At 37.3% G+C, this 15,580-nt stretch overlaps 1 protein-coding gene across 1 annotated transcript in view; it reads left to right on the top strand.

Annotated features, from left to right (window-relative positions):
• HIBADH (3-hydroxyisobutyrate dehydrogenase) overlaps positions 1-15,580 on the top strand; it is a gene marked incomplete at its 5' end in the record, with an annotated part of 85,594 nt that overhangs the window by 58,432 nt on the left and 11,582 nt on the right. Inside the window, 2 exons of the mRNA XM_082310042.1 lie at positions 12,955-13,088; positions 13,664-13,740. Coding sequence (XP_082166168.1) covers positions 12,955-13,088; positions 13,664-13,740 — 211 coding nt within the window. The remainder of the gene's footprint in view (positions 1-12,954; positions 13,089-13,663; positions 13,741-15,580) is intronic.

The following is a 15,580-nucleotide window of genomic DNA, read 5'->3' on the forward strand; positions in this document are numbered from 1 at the left end:
TGTGTTAATCTCAGTATTAACTTTAGAACTGAGAAGTTGAGAGGTTTTTCACATAGATGTACATTTTTATACTTTTATATAAATGGTTACAGAAAGGGAAACCTTTTTCTGAAGCAATTAGCACACTATATACTTTAAGAGAAGTAAAAATGGTATTATGAAGGGAAACATTTTAAATTCCTCAAATTGCCTTTTTTTTTTTTTAGGTTAAAATAGCAGCTAAAACTGCCAAGAGAAACAAGATAACATGAAAAAACTGCAGGCCACTAGAGGTCACTGTTTGGTAATCAACTTCTAATGAACCAGAACTGTCAGGAAGGCCAATAAATTACACTGTGGATTTTTCTAATTACGAATTCCTATTTAATCATTCAATGACAAGTTAACTGTGGCAGCGGTTCTATGTACTTTGCATACACAGTTATGTTAATGTATTATTATATTTCTTAGGATGGAGGTCCTCCATCATTAAAGCAGTTCATTACCAAAGACTCTCTTATCTAATCATAATTACTGATTATGAGAAATAATTAACTTTGTTACCCTCTTGATTCTGTTCATAGGCAAAATGCACTCTTCTTCTTTTCTTTTTTTTTTTCAAATGGAAGACCAGGGCAAGTATTGACTTCAGATACCTTTACATTGAAGAAAAAAGGTTAATTTTGTTTTGTGCAAAATACCTTAAGTTGTAGTGTAGGAATAGTTACACTTAGTGGGGAAAAAAGAGATACACGAATTATTTTATAGTGGGTCTCCTTAAGTTGTCATTCAGTACAGTTAAATGTGAAAATGTGTTTTGTTTCACAAAAGTGCAGCATTTGGAGCATGTAAAGATTTGTAAATTTAAACCATATGATTGCATATTTGCTCATCCTGAAACAATAAAAGTAATAATAAAAATAGTATCTCTTCTTAAAAATATTTCCATATTAAACTTAGAATTAGTTCATACGTAAAGAAGTATGGCTTTTAATTAAATTACAAGGATTTGAACTCATTGGATAAGTGGCATCAAGTACATTTGAGAACACTGAGAAGTACATTGCATTTTAGGCTGGAGGGCAATGCTAAATCTAGTTCTCTGAAAGAGCTGTACTATCTGTTTTGCAGAGGGGTAATAATAGAATTATGTGTGGAGGATCCCTAAACAGGAAATAGAACTGGGAAAGGCCTTATAGCGAAGGGATTCCTTAAATGGAAGCTCTGTATCTTCCCAATTTAGGCTGCTTTTCTAGCAGTTGTTGTCATCTTGCATTATTATACTTTTCAGTGCCGAATAAAAGCTTCAAGAATTAACTGTGAACATGCTGAAATTAGGCAGCAGAAAATGCTTTGTGACTTTATGGATGTAGAGTTAGGCACGCTTACAAATAAGCACATATTTTAAAGGAAAAGCTGAAAGATAGACTGTGGGGGCTGTTTACTGTATCTGGAGGCAAGATTCAATGCCGAAGCGCTTGCAGAAAGGACAGACAGATCTGAAGCAATGCACTCTGATGGTGGTTCAGATTATCAAAATAATTCTTGGTCTCATACCACTGATGACACTTTAAGGGACAAGGTTCAAAAGTTTGTTCAAAAATGTTCAATGCAGTCTTCAGTCTTATTTGTTAAGCATTTCTTTCCGATTTCAGTTGGTAAAGCTGTATCAGTTCTCCTGTCATAGACTGTACCCGAAACAGATAAAATTAAAGCTCGCAGCTGGGCAACTTTCCAGCAGAAAATACTGGAGATGTATTTCTTTTAAAATTACCTGCCTGATACTTATTTCTGGCTGTACATTGCTATTTTATTTTAAATTTTTGGTAGGTTGCTGCTATTAAATTCTAGATAGTTTTTAAATGTTGTAAATGTAAATATGCCCCTACTGCTTGGGATTGGGGTATGCATTGCTACATCTTCAGCTCTTAGATAAACCAGAAATGCTTAGGAATAGATATGCTATGCTGTTCCACCCCATTTTAATGCTTTTTGGTTTATTCTTCTGTGTTTATAATGTTTTTATTTTCTTATATAACAAGAAACGGCTAATGAATGTGTCGATAGAAGTTTACCTGCATGACTTTAGGCTTTTGCAGCTGGCTTTCTAAGAAGCAAACCTTTTATTAAGCAGAGCACTTGAACCCATACCTGTTGTTAATACCAGTTTAAATGCATACCTCAGTGTGATTATTTATATTTTTTTTAGCAATGTGCTTAACGCCTTCTTTATTCAGCAAAAAAACATGCTGCAGTGTTTTTTTTGCTTTTGGGGTCCTATATGAGGGTAACATGGTAAAGAAAATCATAAAGGACTGAAGTGTTTCAAGTATTTTGTTTTTGTAAAAGGGGATTAATATCTTGTTATCGTTGTACTAATGCTGGAGAAATATGTAAACAATAATATTAAAAATTCCTGGTTTATTTTTCCTTCAAAAGTTCTTGTTTTTCAGTTATATTACAGGGTTTCAGCTATTGTATATCTATTCCACAATGCTGTGTAAACATACTTGCATTTTGCTGTGGAGTTAAGGTAGAATGCATGAGTATTTCATACTTTTCAGATAGAGACATTCAAGTCCAACTAGGAAAATCTGCAAACCTGGTGGCGTCTGGCTAACTGCTTTTTGTCATTTACAGGGCTCGGCAAGTTTGGCCACATGTCTGGTTTTGTTGGTCATGAATTTGCATGTATGTTGCTCAGTCAAAACAGATGAGATGACAAGCTGTGGTGCCAAGGAGGACTGTTGGTTCTATTTGTGGCTTTTGCTATCCTGCACAAGCATTAGGCTTTTGGGGTTTTGATGTTGTTCATTTTGGTGTTGCGTGTGGATTCTAGTTAGAATAGACAGAATAGCTCTTCTCATATTTTTACCTTTTCTTTTTCTAAGGGGACATTATAAATGTTCATCCCTTTGCGCATTTTCTCCTATAGTCCCATAACAGTCCATTTTCTGGTTGCTGATCTTCTGCGTAGAGTGGAAGCTTCTGAAGAAGGTGGGGGGTGATAGCCTCAGTGGGTGTTAAATATGCAGCTCTGCCACCTTTCTAATGCCAGACAAAAAATATTCTTGTTTTTGCACGATGTGATTGAGATGAAGTTTTATTTCTAGGACTTGAAGCCTCACCTGGGCAAGATGGGAATTGTGTTAGAGCCCGTCTGCTGGATTTTAGTTGCATGGAGCGTTAATGCTGTCCACGTAGTTGAGAAGCTGTGTGCATGTTCGTGTTTCAGTTTCAGACTTCCCCTAAAAGACTAGAAATTCAAACAGTAGCGCTGGGCAAGAAGATGATGGGTTATTTTCTTTGTTTCTCTTGTATTTGGTGCAGTGCTTATTCAGAACCTAGCTACAGTTAACCAGATAGTTTAGTGCCATGTGCTTTACGTTTGGAGTGACCTCAAGTCTCCTTTGAAAACTTGGTAGCTTGGATAGATGGAATATACTGCTCCCATTCTTCACTGGCTGTCCAGCCTTCTTGCTAGTGTTCAGACAAAAACCAAAATACTTGTTTTGAACTGTGCTAGGCTCTATGCTGTTAGTTTTGCTGTCCAGGACTGTAGATACTTGCAATCATTGTTGTCAAATTTTAATATTTCTGTATAGGTCTGCGGCCTCAAATGAGATTTAGACCATGTATCTAAATATTAGGGATGGATAAAGGAGTAGCTGAATCTGGTACTCCAGCAAGAACACCTAAGGGCTTTTTCTGTTGTGTAGGGCTTTTATGGTGGAGTATGGATTAAAGGGAGAGAATAGGAAAGATGACTGGCATGAACTACTGTTTTTAAAAGTTTTTGATACAGTGTTTGGGGTATTAAAAATAAGCAAATAATTTAATCAGTCGTACTTTATTTCTTCTCAGTGCAGTGCTGGTAACCTTTTTACTTGGTAACTTTTCAGGTGCTTTGATATTTCTCTTTGACATTACAATGACTAGAACTAAATGTAATGCTTTTTAAAAAACTGCTGCAGACAGAACGATCTCATCAGGCCTTTCAGCTTGTATTTCTGTTGAAAAAGTTAAAGTATCTTCTGTGTGTATTTGCCTTCTGCAACTTATTTTCTTTGGCTAATCCTTTTGGAGGCATCAGTTGCTACTTAATGCTGTCTCGTAAAATTTTCCTGGTGCATTCCCCTCATATTAAACCTCCTTAACAACACCCTCTACTCAGTTTTTGCATGATCTATTGAGAGGGCATATTCTTTTCTGTGTTTCGGCGTCCTTCTATAATACATCTAAATCAGATTGAAGATTTTTATTCTGGTGTCCATGGCCAAGTTCAAGTACTAATCCCTATAGAATTCCACTCAGGGCTTCCTTTAAAAGCATAAAGCTTCTCATTACCCTTTTGCCTATTTTGTTTAATCAGTTCTTTATCCTTCCCTCTACACTACCTTCTACTTTCAGTTCCTGATCATGTTTACGTGATTTTTTCTGTGCCCAAAAGGGATGTCCTATGCTACTATAACACATGTATGTACCTATTGTTTATATACATGTATCCTCATGATTCATGTAAATCCCTAAGTATGTTCTCCTTGAGGCCCCCAAGGAGCCTTGCATGTACAGTGACACTTCTTAGACTGCCATGTGGGACTGGCGAGTTTGGTACTGTCTTTTGTCTTCGGACAGCACCTAGCAAAATAGGGACCCAACCGTGACGACAAGGGAAGTGCCAAATAAAGGCCATTAAAGCATTCTCTAGCTGCATATTCTGCCTTCGTATTATTCTAGGAGGAAAAAATCTGTTTAATTACTCCTTCTCATGCTGGGCTATCCAGAACAGGTAGCATATTGCACAGCTCTCTTGCATCTTGCTTTCAGTCTCTGCTACTGCTAGGAAAATAGCTGCATGGAGCATTAATGCTGATGCACACAGTCTGATCCACTCTTCATTCTTGCCTGTGCTTGTGGGAGGCGGGGGTGGAGGAGGGAATTATTATTCTGCTGCTGACACAGGGAGAATGAAAGTGGCTTGATGCAACAGAAGATTATGTTCCCTGAGGATAAACAAACAGAAGGAGATAAATTAGGAGAGAGGATAATCCTGTTAATATGTGCATTCCTTAATTCTGATTCAGTTTTTCAAAATGTGTGATTTCACGGAGGTTAGAGATTTAATTAGTACCTGTAAGCCATCTCTTAAAGTTTACGTTTTAGATTGTGGAGTAACGCTTTGAGTTGACATTTGAGATACACAGATTTGCCCATAAACAGGAATTGTAGGTCGTGATATGAATATCATGTGAGGGAAAAATAATAATGTGCACATCACCATCCCTTCCTCAATTAAAAAAAAATAAACTTTTGCTCTCTGGACTTTTCCACAATACTGTTTGTTAGGAAGTCAGAGCAGCTTATTCCTTGCAGTCTTCTGTTGCTTTTTCAGCAGAAGCTGGGCCATTGTGATATTTATCTGAATTCAAACAAGGCTAATTAAAAGAGCTGCTGACAGTTGTTGTGATCTGACTTTGACTGGAGCTTGATGGTCATTATGGGTAAATAATGAACCAGGTCTGCAAATGTAGCAGCTGCCAACTTGGGATAGAAGAACAGCTATTGCGTCCAATTTAAGGATCTATCGACCGCTTCCCTTCTCCCTGCAGATCTTCTTCCTAGCAGAAAACTAATGTTTTCTACTGCTTTGTTTTGTGGTTTCAGCTATTTCTGATATAGTCTATAATTTCCTCCTAAATATTTAACCTAGTCCATTATTAGCTTTCAGAGTTAACAACTTTTCCATTGGGCTTTCTTTGCATTTTTATTTTTATTTGTTTTGTGGGTGGGGTTTTTTGCAGTTTGTTTTTATGTATAATGTAAAGGCTTAAATAATGATGATAATGTGTATTTAATTTGCCTGTTGCTGCAGAATAAAAATCCACTAGACTTTTTTCTTTGTACAGCCGTAATCTAACAAATTGTATAATTGGATTATGCTGTAAAAGAGATGCTTCTACTTCCTTAAACGTGCTTTTGTCTGGAGTGATATTGAGTGCTCGTTGTATAAATCTTCAAAGCACTGACCTGATCCTCCATTTCCATTTTTGTTCAAACATCACTAGTTTATGAGGTATGGTGATGCAAAGCTCTATTTATCAGAAGAGAGAAGCAGCAATGACTGTCATTAAGGTGCACTTCCAAGTACGTTGTCGCTTCATCATGAGCTTCGCCTTGTCCCATTAGCAAGCAGGAATGGGTGCATTAAAGGGAAAACGGCAAATTTTAATAATAGATTAATTCAACTTTCTTCTAGAATCCCTGCCATTATAAATGCAGTATAGGCATTTAAAAGCCACCACAGAATTAGATATACACAAGAACTTAGTGCATCTACCCAGCGTTCGCTCAGCTGCCATTAGGAAAGGCAGCGTGTATTATGTAAAATGTACGAAGGCGCTTGTGCATAGTGCATAATGCGGCAGAACTAGGGATCTTGCTGGGAAGAAATGATCCCAAGCGTGCCCCTAAAAGACAAGTCTTGCTTTGAGATATAATGATGAAAAATTGCCCATTTATTTGTGTCTTCGCGTTTCAGCAAAAACGAAACTTTGACTCGTTGTCTGTGGTGCTGCCGGAGGGGTTTTGTGCATGTATGTGTGCGTCCGCTTGCGCGGGTGTTTCTGTTCTTGCTCTGGAAAGGCCAGCAATACGTTAACAAGGGGTTATGTTATGCTGGTTTATGTTAAACCAGATCACCCCCTAACATGTGCGGAGCCATTCATCTGTGTCACCAAAACCCAAGAGAACATCTGACATGGACTTTGAAACAGAAACAGTGATCACTTACAAATCAAACATGGCACGCTCTAAACCGATTGTGCACGGCAATCTTTTCGAGAAAGGACAACTAATTGAACATGATAAAGTGTAAAGTTAATTAACACCCTTAAATTTGTTGATTACTTTCACGGGATTATATTGTTCGTTGAGGAGCAGCTTTCCGTCCCAGCTGTCGCCTTTTTAGCGAATGTCGCTGGTAAACAATAGAGACACCATAACAAGTCGTAAATGGTCCCTGTGACAGCAGCCCCTTGTGAGGCTGCATCTGTAGAAAATGATTAGAACAATTGCATTTTAAAGACGGCTCACATTGCAGCCCGGTCCCATCGGCCCTCTTCTTTATCTCTGCTGATGGCAGACTGGTTAAAACATTTAAGTTCTTTTGAGCAAATTAAGTGATTTACTGTGTTTTAGTTATACGGCAGCAGAATAGCGTCATAGGTCTAGCTTTGATGCTGATTTTTATAACAGGGAGAAACACAAGCCCTTTGAGCCGTGTTGTGTTGTAGGGGATTTTTCTGACGCTGTTTTATTTACTTCTTTCCTGGAAATAGATTGAGGATGGCAGGTTTTGTCTATGAAGCAAATAATAGAAAAAATTGATACCCTATTTATATTTTATAAAATAACTAGTCTCCTCATGGCTATTTTAAATTTATAGTATGATTTTAAATATTCTGCTTTTATTTTCAGTAGGGATTTGTAGATGATTTTGCCTATACATGCCTTTTAATTGGTTTTGGATTTATATATGTAGCAAAACAATAATAACCTTTTCAGTTAATCTTTCCTTGTGTATCTTGGTTTAACTTTTTGTGAGTTGCAAAAGACTTAAGTATTTCATTTGAACTGGCAGGTACTTAAAAAGAACAGCTTAGTCCTTAAAAACGCACACACATACACAGGATACACTGATGCAGGCTCTCAAGTTCAACCTGTCTGAAAGAGAGCAAACATGACAAGAAACTGCTTGTTTGAGGCAACTGCAGTCGCTTAAGCTGCATTTTTGCAAGAATACCGAAATAAAGGACCAGTGTTCCCATTGCACTTCCCAAAGCATAACAGGCAAAGCCTCAACTCTTATGCTTGAAGGTACAATGTTGTAAAATAGAAGAGAGAATTAAAACTCTGGCACTGTTTTTTATTTTTTTTATCCAGTTTAGATCACAAAATCTGTTGTTAAAATTCCCATTTGCTCAATAGACTACATGTTGAATAGAAAAATGACAAAACAGATTTTTTTTGCCTAAGCTTCTTGATGTTATAGCCCTCATCTCCAGCTTGTCCTTCGGAGTCTCTGAAGCAGCTAGATGCTGTTATATTCACATTGGTTTAGTTTTTCTTCTCAACTTTGTCAGCAACAATTTTTTTTATCTGCAGGTGCAGCACAACAGTGGTTTAAATATTTTGGCACAGGGATATGCTTGGGTGCTCTGTGTTTTCAGCAGGGTAACTGTTTTCAGCATCACCACCGTGATGGTGCTCTAACGTGTACCTTTGTAATATCACTTCTTTTTAACTCGTCTGCGCTCCGTGCTCTGCTCCTGTTATGGAAACGTGATAAAACTGAAACCAAAAGCAGGTACTTTCATGTTACATCTTTACATTAACATCTTTTTTCCTAGTAAATTGTATTCTTAAAAATAAGCAAACTGATTGAAACCAAGCTGCTTTAATGATGTAGCTATAGAGGTAAGACTTTTTTTTTTTTTTAACTGGAAACATCAGTGGCAAATTACAAGACTTTTTCCAACACATTAAATACTGTTGTAATAAGCACGGAAAAGTGAATATGGAAAGGCAGGGTGGCTACTGAACTGGGCTGCCTGGCCTGGAGGCTAAAACTTAAGGTCATCTCCAAACTGTCCCAGGATATCTGCAACCAGTTGCTGTTGTCATATGAGGGCTCCTAAGCCTCCGTTCACATTTTCATCTAAAATTTTTATCTCAGGAACCACTCTGCATCAGGTTCACTGAGCAATCCATTGGTGATCAAAGTGAGAAGCACATGGATTGAACTAATTCTTGCTCCACAAGTAACTCAGCCAGATACAACAGGATGCTTTGAAGAGCAGTTCTTGATGTACCTCTTCTGATAAAAGAAATTAATTTTTCAGATCTTAGTCCAAAACCTTCTAGTACGTGAAAGGGAAACCCATCTCCAAGTGGGTATGCTGTACTGCAATGAGACTCTATAACTTCTCACCACGCTTTTTGCCAGATTAATTTTTTTGCATGCTCCCTCACTAGCTAGATCTCTTATCACATTTATCTGCAAACCTGTTCTTCTCAGTTTATATCTCTGGGAAAAACTCTGATGGTGTTGTGACCTACTGACTCAAGAGTTGAGCTATTTTCTGGGATCTGCTGGTGTGACCTCCTTGAAGGATTCTGCGTGCGGGGGGGGGGGGGGGGGGGGGAACGTCCTAGAGAAGCCAAGTCTAAGACTGCAGCCATGGGCTCCAGCAGTCTTGCTTTGCAGCGGAGGAAATCTTACACATGCTAATCACAAATACAGTTTCTCAGAAACCATTCCCTGAAGATGAGAAGAGGCTTTTTGTATTTTAGAAAGAATAAATAGATTCTGAAGGACTTTTGACCCTAATCAGCAGTGATACATAAAGCACTATCTTTGGTGCTAAGACATCTTCTTTAAAAAAATCAAAAGATGAAAAACAATCATTAGCTTTTCTAAATTACATTAGCTGCTCTGCTTTCTCCATTGCTCTCTTTAGTGTTAGAAGCTGACAATACTTTACTGGCTTGTGATGTTGGTATGGAATCTGTGATTGTGAAATAAAGCTGTGCATTCTTGTCTAATGATTTTTTATTTCTATTTTTAGCTGAAGTTACAGTTCTTGTACTCCTAGACTCCCTGGCAATTTTTTTTTTAAATTGCCAGTGTTATAGATTTGCTGCATTGTTTGTTTAATTCTGATAAAATAGCTGATAGTTGGCAAGGACCCTAGATGACAAAATTTACCATGAAGTAAAAAGGTTTTTGTTTTTAAAAGGAGAATTTTCCAAGCCTTCTGCATTATACAACAAATTGCTCTTTTTTTCAACTTAACTAATTTATTTTTTCTACTTGAAATGTAAGTGTTTGAACAAGTGAGAGAGTGCAGCTGTCAGAAGATTAACCAGCTGAAAACTATTGTCAGCATTAATTTTGCTCTAATAAATGACTCTCTGAAGCTATTTAGCAGTCTGTAATCTAGATACAAGGCTATTGACCTATGATGGATAGTGCTGGATTTTGTTTGTAAGCTTTGACTTAAATTGTCTACTTAATTTGCTGCAGGTCAGATCACAGGATTAGTGGTAAAGGCCATTATGTGGTTTGAATAAAAATAGCTAGAGGAATGGAATGAAAATCATTGTGTTTATTAATGTAGCAATCTTTGCGGTCATGTACCTAGTAAACTGGTAGCCAGGCAGATGACAATGACCTGTTTGTGTTCCTCTAAATCTAGGCTTTGCTCTTAGCCCAGTTGCTATGAGTTGCCCAGGGAGGAGTTGTTCAAGTGAGATTAAGGATTGGCTGCAAACAGGGTGTCCCTCAACCCAAGCAGGAAGATCTTTAGCGCCATAGATATTTCAGTGCCTCAACAGTGTTGTATATATAGACTGGTTTTTTTTAAAGCTGAGTTCTCCTGGATGCTCCAGTTCTGGACTCACCAGTAAAAGAAAGATATGGATTTACTGGAGTGAGTCCAGCTAAGGGCCATGAAGGGACTGGAGCATCTTTCATATGAGGAGAGACTGAGAGAGCTGAGACTGTTTAGCACAAAGAGAAGGCTCAAGCGGGACCTTATCAATGTGTATAAAAGCCTCATGGGAGAGAATGAAGAAGAGGGAGCTAGGCTCTTCTCAGCAGTACCCAGTGACAGGACAGGAGGCAATGGGCACAAATTAAAACACATGAAATTCCATCTGAAACAGAAGAAAACACTTTTTTACTGTGAAGGTACTCAAACACTCGAAGAGGTTGCCTAGAGAGGCTGTTGAGTCTCCATCCTTGGAGATATTCAAAAGCCGACTGGACACGGTCCTGGGCATCCTCCTCCAGCTGACCCTGCTCGAGCAGGGGGGTTGAACTACGTGATCTTGAGAGGTCCCTTCCAACCCCAGCAATCCTGTGATTCTGTGATTCTAGGTTGTAATATAGCTTGAGGAGCTACTTCATCAGTGGGAGCCTCTTTACTCTGTTGCCTATTTGCACATAACTGATAGGTATTTACTATTTTTAAGATCTTGATCTGTCAAATTTGTCTGAAATTCTTCAGTGACTTCAAAAGATGGTGCATGTTGGAAGACAGGACAGGGGAAATAAACACTTGACAGATACAGAAAGGGGCATTGGTAGACATACATAGTCACACAGAGCAGTTGCACAGAGACAGCACATCAATTGACATTTTTATGGGAAAGCAAACAAAAATTCTTCAAATTCTTCCATGTGAGAGGCTGCAGTGTAACTGTCCTTGATGTCGGAAAAGAAATCCAGTACTGACCACTTCATTCTTTAGCTGTCGTACAGCACTTACGTGGGCTTAAGGCTTTAAGTTGAGAGAAGCTCTGATTAGCCTGCTATGGTTGCCCACTTTGTCAGAACTTTTTGTGCACAAACTTGGTTGCCATGGTGGCTTAGTTGTGGCCTTATTTTTTCTCTTTCTATTTTTTTTTTATTGCATAATTTCATTTATTAATGGGGAACAAGGAAAACAGAAATGTCCTGTTCAAATGGGATGTATTTCCAAGAGAAAAACTTTTTTGCTATTTGAGGTTAGATTGTATTGTTTTATTGTTTGTTTTTTAAAAAAGCTCTGTCTTCAGCTGATGAGCTTTTTAAGAGTGCATTTTCATTTGTCGCTACACAACATCGAGCTCAGTGAAGGCAGTTCCAGTTACACTCTGGAAACTATTTCAATAGAAACATTTATTAATGTTTATTATGGTAGCTAGTTGGTGACAAAGAACTGTGAACCATAGCTGGCGAGCAGCCTGACTTACTGTAGAAACAAAATGGTCCACCACGTGGAGGAAGAACAAACTGCTTCACTTGGACTTTCTGTTTGTAAGAACACTGTACCTAGTTATTCATATTAATTTGAAAGTAGGTCATTATCTGCAGCTGTACATCCTAACAGGCCAAAGTTGGATACATAGCACAGAAAATTTATAGTGGCTATGCTTCTTGCTGAAGTGAGAAATAGTGAGGAAGCTGATGCGTTCATCAATTTGGGGCAAATTTTCCTAGCAGTTCTACACATTAAATCTGTTGAGGTTGAGGAGATTAAAGGTATATGAGTAATTTATATTAGAATTAGGGGTTTTTTAAGAAATAGAATATTTCACGGAGATGATAAATATCACATGAAAAATTTGTTGGTTTTGTGCTCAGGAACTGTATAATCAAAGAACTATGGTGTGTGCTTACTGACCTGTGGTAAAGACAGGATAGGCTTATAGGAATAAAACTGGGAAGTGTGTGTGCGTGTGTGTGTGTATGCGTGCGTGAATCATTTTTACATTGCTTTTTACATAGTTCTTTAGTAGTTGTATGTGTGTTAAGTTTATGTGTAGGAAATTAACTCAAAGTTTCTCAAATTAAGTAGACTTTTGCTTCAGCTTAGAAACATAATAAACTGTGGAGATTCAGAAGGCTTGGTTTTATATGCCTGTGTCTTCTAGATGTTCAATTATGTGAAAATCAGCAAACATTGATAAAAATTAGCCTAGGATTGGAAAAGCTGATAAAAGCAGAGTTAACTTGAGCAATAGTTTGTCAGTAGTTGTATGTGAAGAGTAGTTTGACGAAACAAATTTTATTTAGTAATTCAGATACAGTGAATTTTGTAGGGTGCAAAGTTGCGGGAAGGGTCGATAGTTTCTTCATACGAAACTATAAAAAGTGACATTGCCAGTTTTCTGTAAGTCTTGTGAATTGTTTATTTCCCAGTATTCCTGAAAGATACAGCCTTCCGTAAGGTGGCTTTATCTTCATCAAAATGTTTGAGAATTAAGATCTCTGATCCTGTAATAGGCTTACTTTTACACAGAGTTTGAGGGGTTCATCATAAGTGAAGTATTAAGCGCATAAATTTTACATCATCAGACCCTTACTGATAAAATAAAGTTCTTAAGGTTTTTAAAAATACTCGTTTTAAATCCAATGTTTTCTTGATTCAGGTGTTGGAGCTGCTCGAGCTGGAAACCTTACTTTCATGGTTGGTGGAGTGGAACAAGAATTTGATGCTGCCAAAGAGTTGCTGACATGCATGGGTTCTAATGTGGTCTACTGTGGAGAGGTTGGAACCGGACAGGTAATGCTTGCTGAGGCCTTAACTAGTTATCTCAGTCTTTTTTTTGTTGCTTTGTTTTTCTTTAATGATACCTCCTCTTTTATTCCAGAACTAAATGCATTATAATATATCTTTGTACTTGTTTGCTTGTTTATTGTCTTTAACCATGCTTTTATCAAATAACCTCATGGTACTCTTGTCCAGCATGTTGTATAGCTTAGCACCAAAACATCTGACCTGGTGCTTCTCCACATTGGCTTGTTGAGATTATACTTCTTAGAGGACACAGATTTTAATTTTGTTTTTTCTAAATTTAGATGTACTGAATGTTCTGAAGGACAAAGAGCCCCTAAATGCCACGTATACTAACTGAGCTACTGTACTAAGAAAAAAAGTATTTTCTAATCTCTGAAGGAACCATAGGGCAGCTTTCACTGACTTTATACTATTGTAGATCTGTGCTTACTGGTGCTACCTTTAGAAGAGAGCTGTCAGTACATATTTGATCATACTGTCCCGGACCTAGTTAAAGAAAATTCCTACATGTTAGCTCTGTGAAAATGCAGAAACTAATTGACAGTTTAACTTATTTTCAGGCTGCAAAGATCTGCAACAACATGCTCTTGGCCATCAGTATGATTGGAACTGCTGAGGCTATGAATCTTGGAATCAGGTTGGTTTGATTTTTGTACTGGATTGAAGCATTTTTTTTTGTGTAAACAGTTTTTGTGTTTTATGGTTGACTTTCGCGGAGATGATGATTAGATGGCATAGATAAACTTCTGCCAGAAATTCTCGTATAAAGCCATTAACATGCTACAGGGATTATTTAACTAAAGTAGGGCTGTTCAGAACATGAATATTCTCTTGTATTGGCTCTATAGGTTGTTGCATTCTGCATCTGAAGTTAACGGTTTATTTGTTCTGCTGTAGTGCAATGTACAATAATGTTTGTCTTGCATTATAAACATGCAGAGGTAATATAGAGGTAACTTTTTGTTTGTATTCTAAGCTAATGTACAGTGTATTCAGAGTATTATACTTCCATATGCCTCCTGTTGGCTTTGTTTACTTTGTTAAATTGTTCCAAAATATATTGTAAAGTAAAACTTCTAGTACAGTGTGTACATCAAATTAAGATCAAAACATAAAAAACGACATCTACCTTCCCGTTCGACTTTACCACTGCAGTTTGTCCTAATTGCCAAAACTCCTGCTTTGCCAAAAAGCTGGAGTATGTTTCTCTACACTCTTGTTAATGCTAAGGCTACTGTTTCTTTTCTAGCGGGTGATGCATCTGACTTGTAAGTGGCAGCATATTCAAACGAAATTATTTTGCCTTTCTAATTGTAACCTCTTTATTTTGCTGTGGTCTTTGAGATTTTGTTTTTGTTTTCCAATAGAGTGCATGCAAGTCCCAGTTCAGTATCACAGTATTTGAACCTTCATAAATTCTCTTAGCCAGATCTAAATCATTTGCAAATTTATAGACAGAGAAGTCCTATGTTTGAAGAGATTATCTTGCAATTGTGTATCTTTTAAGGGCTCTTCATGAATTATTTATCTGCACAGTTGCATCCTTAAAACTGGCCTGTTAAAACTACAGTTATTGTAGATACTTATCAACTGGGCTTTAGACTGTGTGTTCATGTGGATTTGATACACTATAAAAACAGCAAGAGGGCATCAAATGCTTAAATAAATAAAAAAGAACGCCTACATGTGCACACATACACGAGGCAATGTAACGGATTCACATTTCCTCTTAATTACCATATCAAGATGCAGTTGTTTTATTGAATTGCCCTTGTCTCAGATGTTAGACTATCTTGACCTATTAAGTTGTCATGTTGTAATTGAGATAAAAGAGGAATTTGCTTTGCATCAGTGCTAATTGGTTTATCAATATCCTGTACCATTTACATTTTAAAATTGAGAGTCTGTAAGATACTGAAGCATGTCTGCATCAAGCCATAATAAAAACAGTAGCATTGTATACAACTATTGTAACCCAGTGTAGTGTAAAGCTTTCATCAGGTTCTGTTTTAAGTCATGGTTCACTTAATAAAGCATATGCAACTGATTTTTCATTATATTTTTATCTACATTTATAGGAATGATTAGAGTTAAAATTGAAGATAAAATAAAATGAAGAGGTTTGGAAGACAGATATTCTGGGCATGTAAGCCCTGTGCAGAATGAGTTGATGTCTGCAGTCACTGTAGCTTGAAGGTGTTTAGAATTTTCATTTTTCATTTGTCCTTTTCCATTTTAAATTTTGGGCTGAATTTGTATTCAGCATTTGTGAGCAAAAATCCAGTGTGAAGGTGGCAATATACAAACCTTCCTACCCTACAGTCATGGTAATCAAGAAGGAACTGTACTTACTGTAGAAGAAACCTGCTGATTGTAACCTGAACTATACAAAAAGCAGCATCTCTTTCAGTCTGAAACTGCATGAGGCTTAAGATAGAGGCAGCAATTTAAAGCATTATGAAGTAATTTAGAACCCT

Source organism: Platalea leucorodia (assembly GCF_965183815.1).
Source record: "Platalea leucorodia genome assembly, chromosome: 1".
Taxonomy (NCBI): Eukaryota; Metazoa; Chordata; class Aves; order Pelecaniformes; family Threskiornithidae; genus Platalea; species Platalea leucorodia.